Genomic DNA, 14,870 nt, shown 5'->3' on the forward strand with positions numbered 1-14,870 from the left:
CAGCTTCAGACCAGTTTCAACAGTGTGGGACTGAATCTTGTTCCACTAAACCTCCTATATGGAGATGGTACCTAGCCACCTCCCTGAACGGCACTGCAGATGAATGTGCACAGATCTAAGCAGAACATGGAGTGGATACGGAAATAGTCTACCTTTTGTGCCTATCTCACTTCCTCTTGGCCCATCATTTTACTCCAGTTGCTGCTGCTGCTCTGAGCTCCTGTAGATGTGACCTGACAATATGCCACCTCAGCAGTATAGCACATCTCTTTCTGCCCCACACTTCCTTCCGCCTCCACGTAAGAAACCTGTAAGAACCTTCAGCTATTCTGAGGCTCACCCATACCTAGAAGTGAAAGACAATTAACTGCATGAGACAACCTGTGACCAACTAGGGGAGTAGCTAGTGGATAATTGTTTTCTCCTTGTCAGCAGGGAACATTCTATGTACATTCCACAGGGCTCTTCAGAAGGTCCCTAGTGGGAATGAGCCCACCACTCTGAGGCAACAGGCCAATAGCACGTAACTTGACGGGCTGTCCCTCTAGCTATTTTACTCTTACCAGTCTGACACTTGTTCTTCAATGACTCCCTAATATAAACTACCTGCACAAAAGCTTGTCTCTCAAGCTCTGCGTTTCAGAGTATCTCAGACTCATAAAAGAACCTGATGAAAATACTTGTATGCTCTGAAAGTTAAAACCAACGTACTAATGTAAATCAGCCCCAAAGAGCATGTTCTCCCTCTAACACTTTATTCCACCTTCAAAGGTGAAACCGTTACCCTATTGTTTCAAGACTGAACTATAAAGCATGTAGCTTTACTTTATTGAGCAGTACTATTATCTCATTTTTATTTTTATGACCTTATGAGAAAGTAGGCATTACTATCTCCATGCCAGAGACAGGGAAACAGGAGGCCTTGTATTCCAACTGTTAAGCCCAAGATGGGATTCTGACCCCAATTTAACCTCCAAAGTCATGTGTTAAACCATTTTATTTCCATTTAATGTGGTCTCCTCTTGTCTTATCACCCGACAGTGGCCCTCAACTTGCCATCCTCAACACATCTTGCCTTTTCATGCTTCTGTTTTGCCCTTTCAGTCTTGTGACAGTTGTCAATAGTCTTTAAGGACAGAGCCTCAGTCTGTTTTATTGACAGCTGTATTCTGGGCACACAGCACAGTATCTGGCTCACAGCAGATGCTCTTTTGCTGAATAACTAAATGAATGAACATGAATCTGTTTCTCTATGCAACTGTGAACTCTTTTATTGTATATCCAGCAAATGTTTGTTGACTCAAGGAAATAATAAGAAAATTTTTAATGATTAATAGAAGATTTATTTAAACAATAATACAGAGAGTCATCACTACCAGACTTAGTATGAAATATTCCATGTTCGATCCAATTTTCCTTCCTGGATAAGTTTTTCTTTCCTATCCTGCAGAGACAGAAAAAACAAAACAAAACAAAAGCTTCATTAGAAATAACACATTCTGACCCGTGTTCATTGCAACATTATTTACAATAACCAAGATACAGAAATAACCTAAGTGTCCATCAATGGATATGTATATGTATACATGGAACACTATTCAGCCAATTAAAAAAAAAAAAGGAATGAAATCTTACCATTTCATAGGTACAAGCTTATAGATACAGAGAACATACTGGTGGCTGACAGAGGCAGAGGGTGGGTGGTGGGCAAAATGGCTGAAAGGGGTCAAAAGGTACAAAGTTCCAATTATACAATAAGTCATGGGGATGTCATGTACAATAATAGTGACTATAGTTAATAATACTGTATGGAATATATGAAAGTCGCTAAGAGAATTAATCTTAAGTCCTCATCATAAGAAAAAAGATTGTCTTTTGTAACTATGCATGGTAACAGATGTTGCCTAACATTTACTGTGGTGACCATTTTGCAAAATATACAAACAAAAAAGGTACTGGAAAATACAGAAATGTTTACAAAGAACCAGTGTAATCTGGCATAACCCATGGTACAACTCTAAAAAACCAGACTAAAATACTCCAAACCTAATTCCAATCCCCCACTGTCTAAAGCCTATAGGGTATGTGTAAGGAAGCAGCAGTCTGAAGAAATAAAGGAACAATGAGAAAACACTCCTATTGAAAAACAATTTATGCACATACTGGAAGAATTATATTACCCCACTAAAAAGTGTATGTCAAAAGCAAAATGCAAACACCTTCGGATAAGTGGGGCCTATCTTTTTGTTAAGTGGGTACTTTATCAGACAATTAAAATATAGAAGCTCTTACAGGAGAATGGACTGGCCAGTTTAAGACAAACCTAAATGAATGGGCTCCATTCTAGATGGCGACACAAAGCCTTCTGGGGGCTAGTACCAAGATGGCCTGGTGTCAAAGATAAAATTGGCTTTCTCTGCAATCATATGGCCTCTAATGGCAGATTCCCACCACAGGTTGCTTTTGCTTTCCCACTGTTAGCATATTACAAAGTTTTAACATTAATCAACAAAATGTGACCAACACTGATTAGAATTCATACAAACTGGTAACACATTAAATAATTTATGTATTCTGTTAATACTTAACCCAAATAACCATCTTTTTAAAATAATGGACTAAGAAAACTCAAGATAAAGGTTTGCAAAGATAATATCTAAAGTTAAGTCAAAATAGGAAAGTTTAACTTCTGTATTAACTTGTATTTAATTTTTTTTTTTTTTTTAAAGATTTTATTTATTTATTTGACAGACAGAGATCACAAGCAGGCAGAGAGGCAGGCAGAGAGAGAGGAGGAAGCAGGCTCCCTGCTGAGCAGAGAGCCCGATGTGGGACTCGATCCCAGGACCCCGAGATCATGACCTGAGCCGAAGGCAGCGGCTTAACCCACTGAGCCACCCAGGCGCCCCAACTTGTATTTAATTTTTGAGACAGAGAGAATGCACATGCAAGCGGGGGTAGGGCAGAAGAAGAGGGAGAGAGACAACCTTAAGCAGGCTCCATGCCCTTTACAATCCTGACTTCAAGCCCAGAGCCGACATCCAGAGTCCGACACCTAACCTACTGAGCCACCCAGGAGCCCTTAGTGTTAACTTTCTAAAGTTACTTCTGTATTCTCTTAATAGTCATAGCACAATTCCTTTACATCACCTAAAACACACCAGGAAAATGCTTTCATTTCAGTCTAAGTTCAAGCCTTAGAAATTTAAACTGACCAACTTATTATTTTAAGTTGAAATTAAATTTGAAAGACTCAAAGACTATTGTGATTTTTAGCAAAGTATTATTTCAATATGAGTTGAAATGATAAAGCAATGCAATCAAACACATACTTGAAACTTCCTGTTTTAACCCCTGCTGGAAACAAATAAAGATAAGAGAGAAACTGAAGGGAGAGGAAAGGACTGAGGTGGGAGGAGCACTGGTGGCAAATGCCTAGAGAAAGAGCTGCAGCCAGCACAGGGGAACCTGTCACACAGAAACTAAACGTCAGGTCCCAATACTTACTCTGTCAGTTTTGAATACATAAAACCAGAACAAAAGGGGCCCCATTCCAAACAGAGCTCCTAAGAGCGAGGTCTTGGGAGTGGGTCTGAAATTGGGATAGATGTTTGCCGATCTTGCATAGGTCCAACGAAGCAATGCAGGATCTTCCTAAAATTCAGGAAAACAAAAAGTTACAGAACTAAGTAGGGCCACACTGAAACAATCTCATCAAAACTTCTGTGTGTGGGAGGGCAGAGGGCACCTTTTGTGCCCCACCACAGTTAAGGGTATATCCTGAATATTCCTGAATAGCTTCAGGGAAGATCTTTCATTTCTAGTATTTGTTGACTAACTTTCTGATGATCCTATCCCATTCAAGTCCTTCAGAACTTAAAAAGTTCTTCTATCAACCTTCAGCTTTCTATTTACTTAAGATTTAAGAAACCTAATCTTTTTAATCCATCAGAGAAACCACTTTTTCTCTTTGATAATTTTTTTTTCCTGGGTTGTTTTGTAGCTTCATTGTCTTTCTTGAAGTGACCAACTGAATCACAGTATTCCCAATGAGGACAGATTTCATATGATTTCTATCATACTTTGTGCTTTGTTTCTTTTTTTTTTTTTTTTAAGATTTTTTTATTTATTTATTTGACAGAGAGAGATCACAAGCAGGCAGAGAGGCAAGCAGAGAGAGAGAGAGGAGGAAGCAGGCTCCCCGCTGAGCAGAGAGCCCGATGCAGGGCTCGATCCCAGGACTCTGAGATCATGACCTGAGCCGAAGGCAGCGGCTTAACCCACTGAGCCACCCAGGCGCCCCTGTGCTTTGTTTCTAGGACCCTTTCTAATGCTATCCCCTATACTGCACTGTCTTTCCAGGCTTCAAATAAGTTGCAGGAAGGTGAAGACTGTGGTAGGCCAACTCTGAACTTTAAGATTTTTAAGCTGACTTGTTTGATACTTTATAAGCAAAATTATTACATCTTATGCTATTAAAATAATTTGTAGTGAGGACAAGATTGTTGTTAATGAAAAATAATCAGACTGCCTTGGTTAAGGAAAAAAATTGTCCATTTTAATGTACTTATACTAGAACAACTATGTAAGACAGCAAATCTGCTCCAAACACATAATTAAATTTAATTAGCTATATCCCCAAATACTTTATAGAATTATTTGCTCCAATTAACTGATAGGCAGATTAAAAATAACCAGATGAAATCAGCTTTAAAAGTTTAATACCAAAGGAGAACATTCAAGGTCCTATACACCACCAAGAAGTCATGATTGGTAGGATTGAAATAATTAAACTGAATCTTCCATAGATACATTTTAAACCAAACTGTTTGCAAAAAACAGTAAAGGTGAAGACCCAGGTTATAGACAGGTTCAAGGGAATATTTGAGTTTAATACATCTATTCTTTATTTATCCCTTCTATTAAGGTATTTGAATGATTCTCACATGACAGAGCTCTCAATCCACCAGTCACCTCTCTACGTATTTATCTGCCAAACTGGTCTTCCAGAATCAGACATTTCATTTCATAACAATATCAATAGCCTCATGACCATAGTTCACTGAACCTGTACTGTTGTTAAGAGGCGTTCTGAAATATACTCCATGGGAAACAGTTCTCCTTTTTGGACACCATTCCATGTCCCAAGAACTATCAGTAGCATGTGACATGGTGAAAACTCCTTGAAACTGTTTCTTTTGCTTTTCAGGGCACACACCAGCCTGGTTTTCCTCCTAACTCTATGGCCATTTCCTCTTGGTCTCTTTTGCTCTCTTCTTCCTTATCTCTCCCATCTCTTAATATTGGATCTTAGACCTTGTTGGTCTTCTCTATCTACATTCATTCTCTTGATATCTACCTCCTCCAGTCACATGGTTTTAAATATCTGACTATAGGCCAATGTCTCCCAAAATTATACCTTCCCAGACCTCTACCCCAAACTCCAGACATAAATCCAACTGCCTGCTCAACAATGCCATGTTGTCTAACAAGCATGTCAAATGTGATGTATCTCCAACTGATTTACCAATATTCCACTCCATCTCCATCCCTGCTCCTCTCACATTCTTTTCCATATTGGTAAAAAGCAACTTCATTCTTTTGATCACTTAGGTCAAAAAAACCTTCGAATCATCACTGACCCTTTTCACTCTTACACCTCATATCAATCTGCTAGCAAATCCGGTTGGCTTTACTTTCAATACGTACTCAGAACTCAATACTTTCCACCTCCACTGCCAAAACCCTAATTACCTCAAAAGCCTCCTAGTCTCCTTGTAGTCCTCTGTAACCTATTTTCAACTAAGCAACCAGAGAGATGTTAAAAATGTAAGGGCAGATTACCTACACAGTAAAATGCCTTACAACAATCTGCAAAGCTTGGTGTGATCTAGTTCCACTTTGCTCTCACCTTTCTCCACTTTAGTCACAATGGTCTCTTCAGTACTTTTGGAACTAACCAGGCACACTTCTGTCTAAGGACCCCTACACCTGTTATTCCCTCTACCTAAAATGCTACTTTCCCAGAGAGTTGTGTGTGGCTAGCTCCCTCATCTCACTTCCTTCTTGTCACCTTCTAAGGATGGCTTTCCTTAGGGGTATCTAAAATTTCAGCAGCTATCCCTTCCTACGACACAACACACATTCCTAATCCCTTCCTTGCTTTATTTTTCTTATCACTTACCACTAACACGCTAAACAATTTAGTTTTTTAACTTGTTTGTTACTTGTCTGATTCACTGGAGAAAGCAAGCTCCTCAAGGACAGGAATCTACACTGAGACCTCAGCATCTAAAACAGGGCCTGGCCTATATCAGCAATTACTTAATCACTGAATCAATCACTGGTAAAGATTAGGCAAGGAATTTCCATGTATTGATCATTAAATGATTAAGTGCCAAGCACTCATTTAACAGAACCACCAAAGAGGCAGGTATTACTGTCTCTTATATAACAAAACTGAAACTGTCCTAGGGCACAGAACTAGGGAAGAGAAAATCTGGGGTTTAAGCTTTGGCTATCTGGCACATCAAACCTGTGTGAGTATGTCAATAACAAATGTCTCCCTCCACACCTTCTCAAGTAAACATGGTTCTGACTGGAGATGGTACAACCAACTGGTTAAGCAAATGTTTTGGGTTACACAGTTCAAAGTTTAAATTCTGCTCTATCACTTGCTAAGGGAATATCACTCTATAACCTATCTGTCCTTCCCATGTTGTCTTCTCATCCGTAAAATGGGGATAATTACAGGGCCTAACTCTTTGAATACTTTGACATTTGAATAATATTCAGAAAGGGTTTAGAGAGTGCCTGCACGATGTAAATTTCCTTCAATTCTAGCAACTTCCAAAAAGTCCTACAGAACACCAATGCAACTTTTGAGGGAAGTTCTGGTTGTTTTTTTGTTTCTTTAATATCATATTTGACATCGTAATTAAATAGCTCCTGTACAGAAAATTACTGAAAAGCCTACTCACTAAATATAACAGCTATCAGTTTACTGGTAACATATAAAGTGCCTGCAGTGTTATACAAATATCTCATTTACCTTACAATGATTCCATAAAGAATGTACTATTCTATTCTTCCCCACATAAGAAGATCAGAAAACTAACCTTTGGAGGGGTTTGGCAAACTAAAGTCATCTAGTTTGCCACTATGTTCTGCTTTGGCATCTAATTCCAAAAACCTGAGTTTCAACTAGCTGCATAGTTTTGGGGCCTTCAAAAGATATAAACTGAAAAAAAATTACTATATTCCCATCAGGAGAGAGCAGTATTGCTAGGAACTGTGAACTGAAAGGTGGAAAACCGTTTTTTAAAAAAATTACACACACATTTTCTGAACAACTCATTACAGCTCAGGCACTGTGTTGGCTAGTCATATGCCTTATCTCATTTAGTCCTAACAGCCTCCTAACTGTAAGTACTGTATTATCCCCCTTTTTCAGACAGGAAAACCGAGGCTGAAGAGCAGAGGTGAGTCTCTTAAGATTACCCAGGCAGGAAGTGATCAAGTCAGGGCTCAAATCCAACCGGGTGTGAATCTAGAATCGTCCTCTTGACCACCAAATTCTCCGCCCAAGGTCAAAGGGCTAGAAGGTGGCCCTGCTCTCTCCGCCTGGAAGTGGGCCAAAGTCTAAGATACTGCTCGGGAACGGTGGCCGCCCCGCTGTGTGGCCTCCCTTGGCGGGTTTGGGCTGCCCGGTCGGGGAAGGGGGACCGCCCGGACTCTGGCCCTCGATTCCCGCCCGGCTGGCCCACGACTCACGATGAGCCCTTGGCGTTTGGGGTCGTTGTACTGAAGCAGATACTCCCGTTTAAGTCGGGATCTTATGGCCAACCGCTCGGCTTGCGCCTTCCGGGCTTCCGGAGATACGTTGTATTCGGCCGGGTCGAGGGTAGAGGGTAGGGTAGCCAGAGGCGACGGCTCGTACTTGGGGAACGACATCTTGGCACTCCGGCACACAACTGCGCCTGCGCGAGTCCGAGACCCTCCCCCTTTAGTCTGACAGTCGTCCTGAGGGAATGCGCCTGCGCATTAGCGGAAGGTAGGCTGTAAGTTTCCTCCCGAGCTCAGCTGCTTTCGTTAACCTTCCTCAAGGTCCTGTACCCAGAATAGCGATCTGCGCATGCGCAATACGCTTTCCTTGCCCTTTCTTCTCCCCACCCCCGCTTCCTCCTTTTACCTACAACAATCTGTTGCTTGTTGCTTCTTTCTAGCAGCTTTACATATCTCTAGGGACAGAGCCGAGCTTTATTTTGTGAAGTTGAGCTGTGTGAGACTGGCAGACAGAAAATGGGACTGGATGTAGCTAGAATCCTGTTCAGTGTGGGTCCCTCTAAGGTGTGTGACTTTGGACAAGTCACTCAACGTCTCCGAGTTTCCTCTTGCTCATTCTGGATAATGACCCCTATTCTATCCACCTAGCAAACCTTTTGTGAAGATTAAATAAGATAATAAATACGTGCCAAAGTGCTTTGCAAAACACAGTGTTCTAACCAAGAAAAAGAATACGCTTTTCTGTACGTTACCACGTTAGATCGGTACAGCACAAGTAGCGGTGTGTTTTTCATAGGCACGAAATAATGTTTAATAGGAGAATGATGTAAGAGAGATGTTGCCTGCCTGACCACAGTACGTCATTAACAAATGGAAGTACTGAATAAAGCTCGTTAAGAAACAGTATTTAGTTAAAATACTAAAACCTCTTACCTAAAATCTTTAGCACTCTTAGGGTGCTAAGAAGAAAAATCATCTTTAGATGATGCCTTTATGCATAAAGGCATTATATCTTAATGTGAAAGATGACTTGGGGAGAAAAAAAAAAGTGGGTAACTGGAAAGGAAACCTTCATTGCTACTGTCTTCCTCCCACTATTACCAGGGGAAAAAAGCAACTTCAAGTTGCACAGCAGGGTCTGTGGGTACGAGTCAGACATTCCACAGGGGAAAACATGTGAACAATATTCCCATAACTCAGGGAAGGAAAGCTGGATCAAAAGAGAGCTTCAGCTTGGATGAAATGTCTGGGGACTATAGGTATGTTGGGAAATGGTTGCTAGGCAGAGAAGGGACCTAGAAAGTGTTGGCATTTGAAGCCATGAGGAGAAGCACTGCTGTCAAATTTATTCAAGATTTTAATACTGTTTTAAAATATTTACTAAGCACCCACTAGGTGAAGCATTCTGCACACTAGTCAATCTTAGTCAATCTTCTAGGCTCAGTGGGGGAAATGCAGAAGAAATGAAGGACGTGGTGTTTGTCTTCCGGGAGCTGACAGTACAGGCAGTACAGAAAGAACAGACAGGGTATGATAATATTTGCAAAGCAGTTTAATGTCCAAATGAGCAAAATGGACTCATGAGAATACAGGCTGAGGGAATGTAGAAAAAAGAAATTTGAAGCAAATCACAGACACTCAATTTTAAAGGAATGAGAAAAAAAAAAGGAGTCTTTTTTTTCAAAGGTGTTTTAAAATACCATAAAACAAAATGAAATGCAGGAGCAGTTTGTAAATTCTAAAGATAATCTTGATAAAGTTTCAGAAACCTTTGATTTATAGATTAGACACTGATCTGGGAAGAAGGGCATGCAAAAAGGATAAAAGAGAGAAGAAAGGAGTACAATGACTACAGATGACAAAGTTTTAAAGACTTTGTAAAGTTCAGAGAGAGGGAAAGAAAGAGAATGACAGAGAGAATAAATTACATCATGTCCCTTTGGAATAGTTGAGGTGTTTATTCCTACATCTGCTTGATTATCATAAGGATCCCTTAAGATGATTGTCCAAAAAATGGAGTCCCAAGTTCTGTTCTGCTCTTGAAGATTCAGCAGTGATCTGGCAGGGGAACCCAGGAGCCTATAATTTTTACAGTTTCCTGAGAAGATTCTTCTACAATTGTGTTTGGGAAACATGGAGATGAGTACAAAAGGTCTTCCTTTCCCTCTTCCTTTTTCCAGGAAAGTTCCTCCCTTTGATTGAGACTTTATCTTGAAATAATGTAATCAAAAAATTATGAAAATGAATTTATCTTATAATAAACATTTAAGACTACAATGGTGTGCTAATTCTGATAAATCAAGCATTAATTTGTGGGTGTGGTTATTTTTATATAGATCATTATCCTTCACTTTGCATTTGATTTTTGCAGCAGGGTCATAATTGCAGAATATTGGAGAGTTTTATTCAGTTTTTCCAAGGTCCTCTCCTAATCCTTTGAAACTAAACTATTTCCTTTTGAAGCTTTGATTGTCATCATCATTCTTATTGATTGTCTTTATTTTCCTTTGTTATCTGGTCCAACTCTGAGATCCTCCTTTATTAGTCACCTTGCATGTAGATCCAGCAGTTCACCAACATCACTTTAATTAATTTTATGGAAGTCCACATCTTTTGCAAGATTTGCAATAAATTTCTACTCTTTTTAAGGACTAGATATTTCTAAATGGATGACTAAGACTTTGGTAGGAGTGGTTGTAGGCGCTAAGGTTAACAGATGGAACAATTCAAGCGGGAAACAATTTCACACGTGGTCATTTCACCAAAGAATGTTTCATGTTTTGAAGACTTTTACTTCTCCTAATAGGATTTATCAGAATTTATTGGGACATGGATTACAAGGGCTAAGTATATGTACCTATGTTTGATGGGAAGAGGGAGGATGAAGTGGTAAAATGGAGAAGGAGAGAAAAGCAAATATGTGGGGGTGGTCAGTTTACAAGACTGGAACAGGATTTCAGGGAACAGAGGATAGATAGGTGAATACAAAAACTGTAAGAGGCAGAGAAGTTCCTGTTTATGAAAAGCACTCTTTCTCTTATTGGGTAGGATCATAGGTAAATTTGTGAACAAACCCAATGCCCAGAGATTTAACTTATCAGTGATTAACAGCAGCTGATGTATAGTGAGCATTTTCCTTTATTCTTGTTTTAAAAAATCTTGTCCTAACATTGAATATCAGCAACGGATATACTGCCAAACTAATGCAGGGCCCCTCCTTACATGAACCCTCTCCAGAAATGTGCTCACATGGCCATTCTGTTCTTGTAAAATTAGAAAAAGTAAGATATTTAAATCACGATTGCCTAATAAGACTGTTGTGTTTCTCCTCTCTGACTTCCTTACCTTCTATCACATTTTCTCTCCTGTTGGGTGGATCACAGTGGCCTGAGGCATTTGGGCGATCTGGGAAAAGAGATTTGAATTTAGTGGGATATATTTATTTGATTCACATCAATTTCAAGTGGAATTAAATTACTGCTAGCCATCCAGGTGCAGGAATGTCTTCCAGGGGTATTGTTGACTCCCAGTGTGCCATGAAGTTACAGGATGGGAATTTGTGTTATGATGTGAACGTGTCCTGTGAATCCTGGCCCTGGAAATACATGGGTAGAGAAGGAGAAATAAGGTTAAAAATATACAGAACCAGAAGCTAATCTGTGGGAAATTCTTCTAGTCATCATTGGCATTTTTCCTTAAAGAAGCACCTCCATCCCACCCCCATCTCCACCCTGCCCCATGCCCCAAATTATGTAAGTTTCAAGTCCCATCAAAGCCTGATCTTCCCATTTATCAGTCTTGTTAAGACTGCAAGGAAGAGACAGAAAGTGCTATGTGACTTAATTTAATTGCAAGGAGACTCAACTAAACCACTTTCTCTTTGTTTATCTAGCATTAACTCTTCCTCCAAAAGAGGATATTATTGAGTCAGTTTGACAGTATTCAATCTAGATTGCCTTAAAGTACCACATGGGAGGGTGGCTTTCTCTGTATCCAACTTACCTGTGGCTTTGCTGATTTGGACAGTGTCCAAATCAGTCATGAAGAAGGTTACACGACTGTTTTTACCCAGTAGATACACTTAAGTCACAGAAACTTACCGTATTTGGAGAAGACTCACATGGAACTACTTGCTTCAGAAATGGTATATTGGGCAGGCACGTTAAGACTACACAGCCTATTACAAATATACATCACTTTCTATCTGTTTCTACTATAGCTTTATAATAACTCTTGGTATTTCAAGGGGATAAATCTCTCCATTTTCTTTTTCAGATTAATTTAGTAGTAAGTGGTTAAGTTCCATGAGAAGAAAAATCTATTGGAATTTTGATTGGAACTGCACTAAATATATAGCTTGATTTGAGGTGAACAAATATTTTTATATTTCATCTTCCCATCTGTGATCTATTAGTCAGGTCCTTTATGGCCTTCGATCATGTTTTATAAATTTCTCCATAAAGAATTCTCACCTCCTATATTAAATTATTCTGCTACATTATAGATTCCATTGTTATGGTTAATTATTTCTTTTCCTGTTACATTTTCTAAATGGTTATTGCTGTTGTATAGTAATATTACTGATTTTTATACACTGAACTTGGAACCAGTACCCTTGTTGAACTTTTCATTAGTTCTGTTGGCTTTTCCATTCATTCTTTTGGATTGATCTATGGAGTTGGTCAGAGCTTGTGAAAATAGCAATTTTGCCTTTTCTTTTCCAAATCTCATACTTGTTTATTTCTCTTATGCTTAGCTAGGACCTACAGTACAATGTTTTATAATAGTAGAAATAGAGAGTCTCCTATCTTGTTCCTAGCTTTAACAGGAATTTTGTTCACCTTTGAATATTTGCTGTAGGATTTGATAGAAGCCCTTTATCAGGTTAAGAAAATTCTCTTATATTCCTTGCCAAAAGTGGTTTTTTAATCATGGATGAGCGATAATTGATCAAATACTAATTCTACATTTTTGTTATATAGTCATATGGTTGTTTTGTTAATCTGTTAAAAACATAGAGAGCCTTAGTAGGTTGTTCTGAAGTGGAATATTTTGCATTCTGAAACTGACTCTATTTCATGGCATGGTATGCTTTTTAATATACTGATCAAATAATTAAGTTGAATTACATTTATTAGCATTTTATTTAGAATTTTACCATTTAAGTTCATAGATGAATTGGCTCTATAATTGTCTTTTTAAATTTTGTTCTTGTGTAGTTTTGGTAGTATATTTACATGAAATGAATTGGATACATTTCTTTTCTTTCTTTTTTTTTTTTTTTAATTCTCCAAAATGGTTTATTCAAGACAGGAGCTATATTCCCTGAAGACTCCGTAAATTATCTTTTAAAACTGTCTGGGTCTTTCTTTTTATTTTCAGAGGAGACTTTTGACTATCAATTCAATTTCTGTAATGCTTTGGGTTTTGTCAGGTTTTCTTCTCTGGAATGAATTTTGGTTATTTAAATTTTCTTAAATATCTTGTTTGAAGCTTACTGCTATAAACTTTCTAATTTTATCTTATGATTTTTCTTTCACTCTCCACTGTCTTTGTAATTATGATCCTCTTTTTGTTTCTAATATTGTTTTCATGCCCTCCTTAATCCCCATCCCCTATTTTTCCTATCCCTCACCCATGTCTCTTTTGGTAACCATCAGTTTGTTCCCTAGAGTGAAGAATCTGCTTCTTGGTTTGTCTCTCTCTCTCTTTCATTTTTTTCCTTTGCTCGTTTTGTTTCTTAAATTCCACATATGAGTGAGAGCACATGAAATTTGTCTTCCTCTGGCTGACTTACTTCACTCAGCATAATACTCTTTAGCTCTGTTCCTGTTGTTGCAAATGGCAAGATTTCATTCTTTCTTATGACTGAGTAATTTCCATCTTTTTTATCCATTCATCTATCAATGCATACTTGGGCTGCTTCCATGGTTTGGCTACTGTAGATAATGTAGATAATGTTACCATAAACATAGGGGTACATATAGCCCATTGAATTAGATTTTTTGTATTTTGGGGGTAAATCCCAGTACTGCTCTTCCTGGATTATAGGTAATTGTATTTTTAATATTTTGAGGAAACCCTGTACAGTTTTCTACAATGGCTGCACCAGTTGTTTATTTATTGCATCTTTTTTTCTTCATCCATCCTGCTAGAGGATGGGTGTCTACCTTGTCTTTTCAGAGAGCCCACTTTTTATTTTGTTTATCATCTCTAATCAATTTTCCTCTTATACTTATTTCTTTTATTTTTCTTGAGAGTACTCTAATGTTCTTTTTCCAGTTTCTTAAGCAGAATGTTTACCTCATTCATTTTCATTTTTATGTTTTATAATTTTTTATGCATATAATTCTGTACATGTCATTCTAGCAGTATCCCCATCAGTTTTTATTAATATTTTCTTTTTTTCATTTTTTAAAAGATTTTATTTATTTATTACAGAAAGAGAGAGTGTGAGAGGGGTAGGCTCAGGGGAAGAAGCAGACTCCCTGCTGAGCAAGAAGCCTGATGTGAGACTTTAATCCCAGACCCTAGGATCATGACCTTAGCCAAAGGCAGTCTCTTAACCACTTAACTGACTCTGCCACCCAGGTGCCCTTTAGTAGTATTTTCATTGTCATGTAGTTCTTAATATTTCATAATTTCTGTTGTGTTTTTTCCTTAACATAAGTTATTTAGAAATGCATTTTCCACTTTCCAAAGATTGTTTTGTTTTGTCTATTTTTTTTTGTTAATTTCTAATATAATTGCATTATTGTGTAGTATTAACCCCTTGAAATTTGCTGAGAATTTTTCTTAAGATTTTATTTATTTATTTGACAGAGAGAAAGAGCACAAGCAGGGGTAGCAGTAGGCAGAGGGGGAGGGAAAAGCAGGCTCCCCTTCCTGCTGAGCAAGGAGCCCAATGCAGGGCTTGATCCCTGGGATCATGACCTGAGCCAAAGGCAGACCTGAAGCTTATCTGACTGAGCCCCTCAGGTACCCCTGGCTGCGACTTTCTTTGGGACTTCATTTATGGGCAGTTTTTGTTTGTTTGTTTTTGTTTTTTAACAAACCACTTTTTTTAAATTTAACATACATATAGA

The 14,870-nt window shown here is 38.5% G+C and overlaps 1 protein-coding gene across 2 annotated transcripts; it reads right to left on the reverse strand.

The window, feature by feature from the left end:
- Positions 1-1,253: 1,253 nt before the first annotated feature.
- On the reverse strand, positions 1,254-8,071 carry NDUFB4 (NADH:ubiquinone oxidoreductase subunit B4). Of its 2 annotated transcripts, XM_059388104.1 has the most exons (4): positions 7,774-8,071; positions 3,508-3,654; positions 1,636-1,716; positions 1,254-1,444 (listed from the first exon to the last, which is right to left on the reverse strand). In XM_059388104.1, the coding sequence occupies exons 1-3, from the start codon at positions 7,951-7,953 to the stop codon at positions 1,654-1,656; spliced, it is 390 nt and encodes a 129-aa protein (XP_059244087.1). In that variant the 5' UTR covers positions 7,954-8,071; the 3' UTR covers positions 1,254-1,444; positions 1,636-1,653. The 2 variants fall into 2 exon arrangements, with proteins under 2 accessions (XP_059244087.1, XP_059244086.1); XM_059388103.1 differs by lacking the exon at positions 1,636-1,716 and having other exon boundaries at positions 7,774-8,068.
- Between the last annotated feature and the right edge of the window lie 6,799 nt (positions 8,072-14,870).

The sequence above is a fragment of the Mustela nigripes genome, chromosome 2 (genome assembly GCF_022355385.1).
Source record: "Mustela nigripes isolate SB6536 chromosome 2, MUSNIG.SB6536, whole genome shotgun sequence".
Classification (NCBI taxonomy): domain Eukaryota; kingdom Metazoa; phylum Chordata; class Mammalia; order Carnivora; family Mustelidae; genus Mustela; species Mustela nigripes.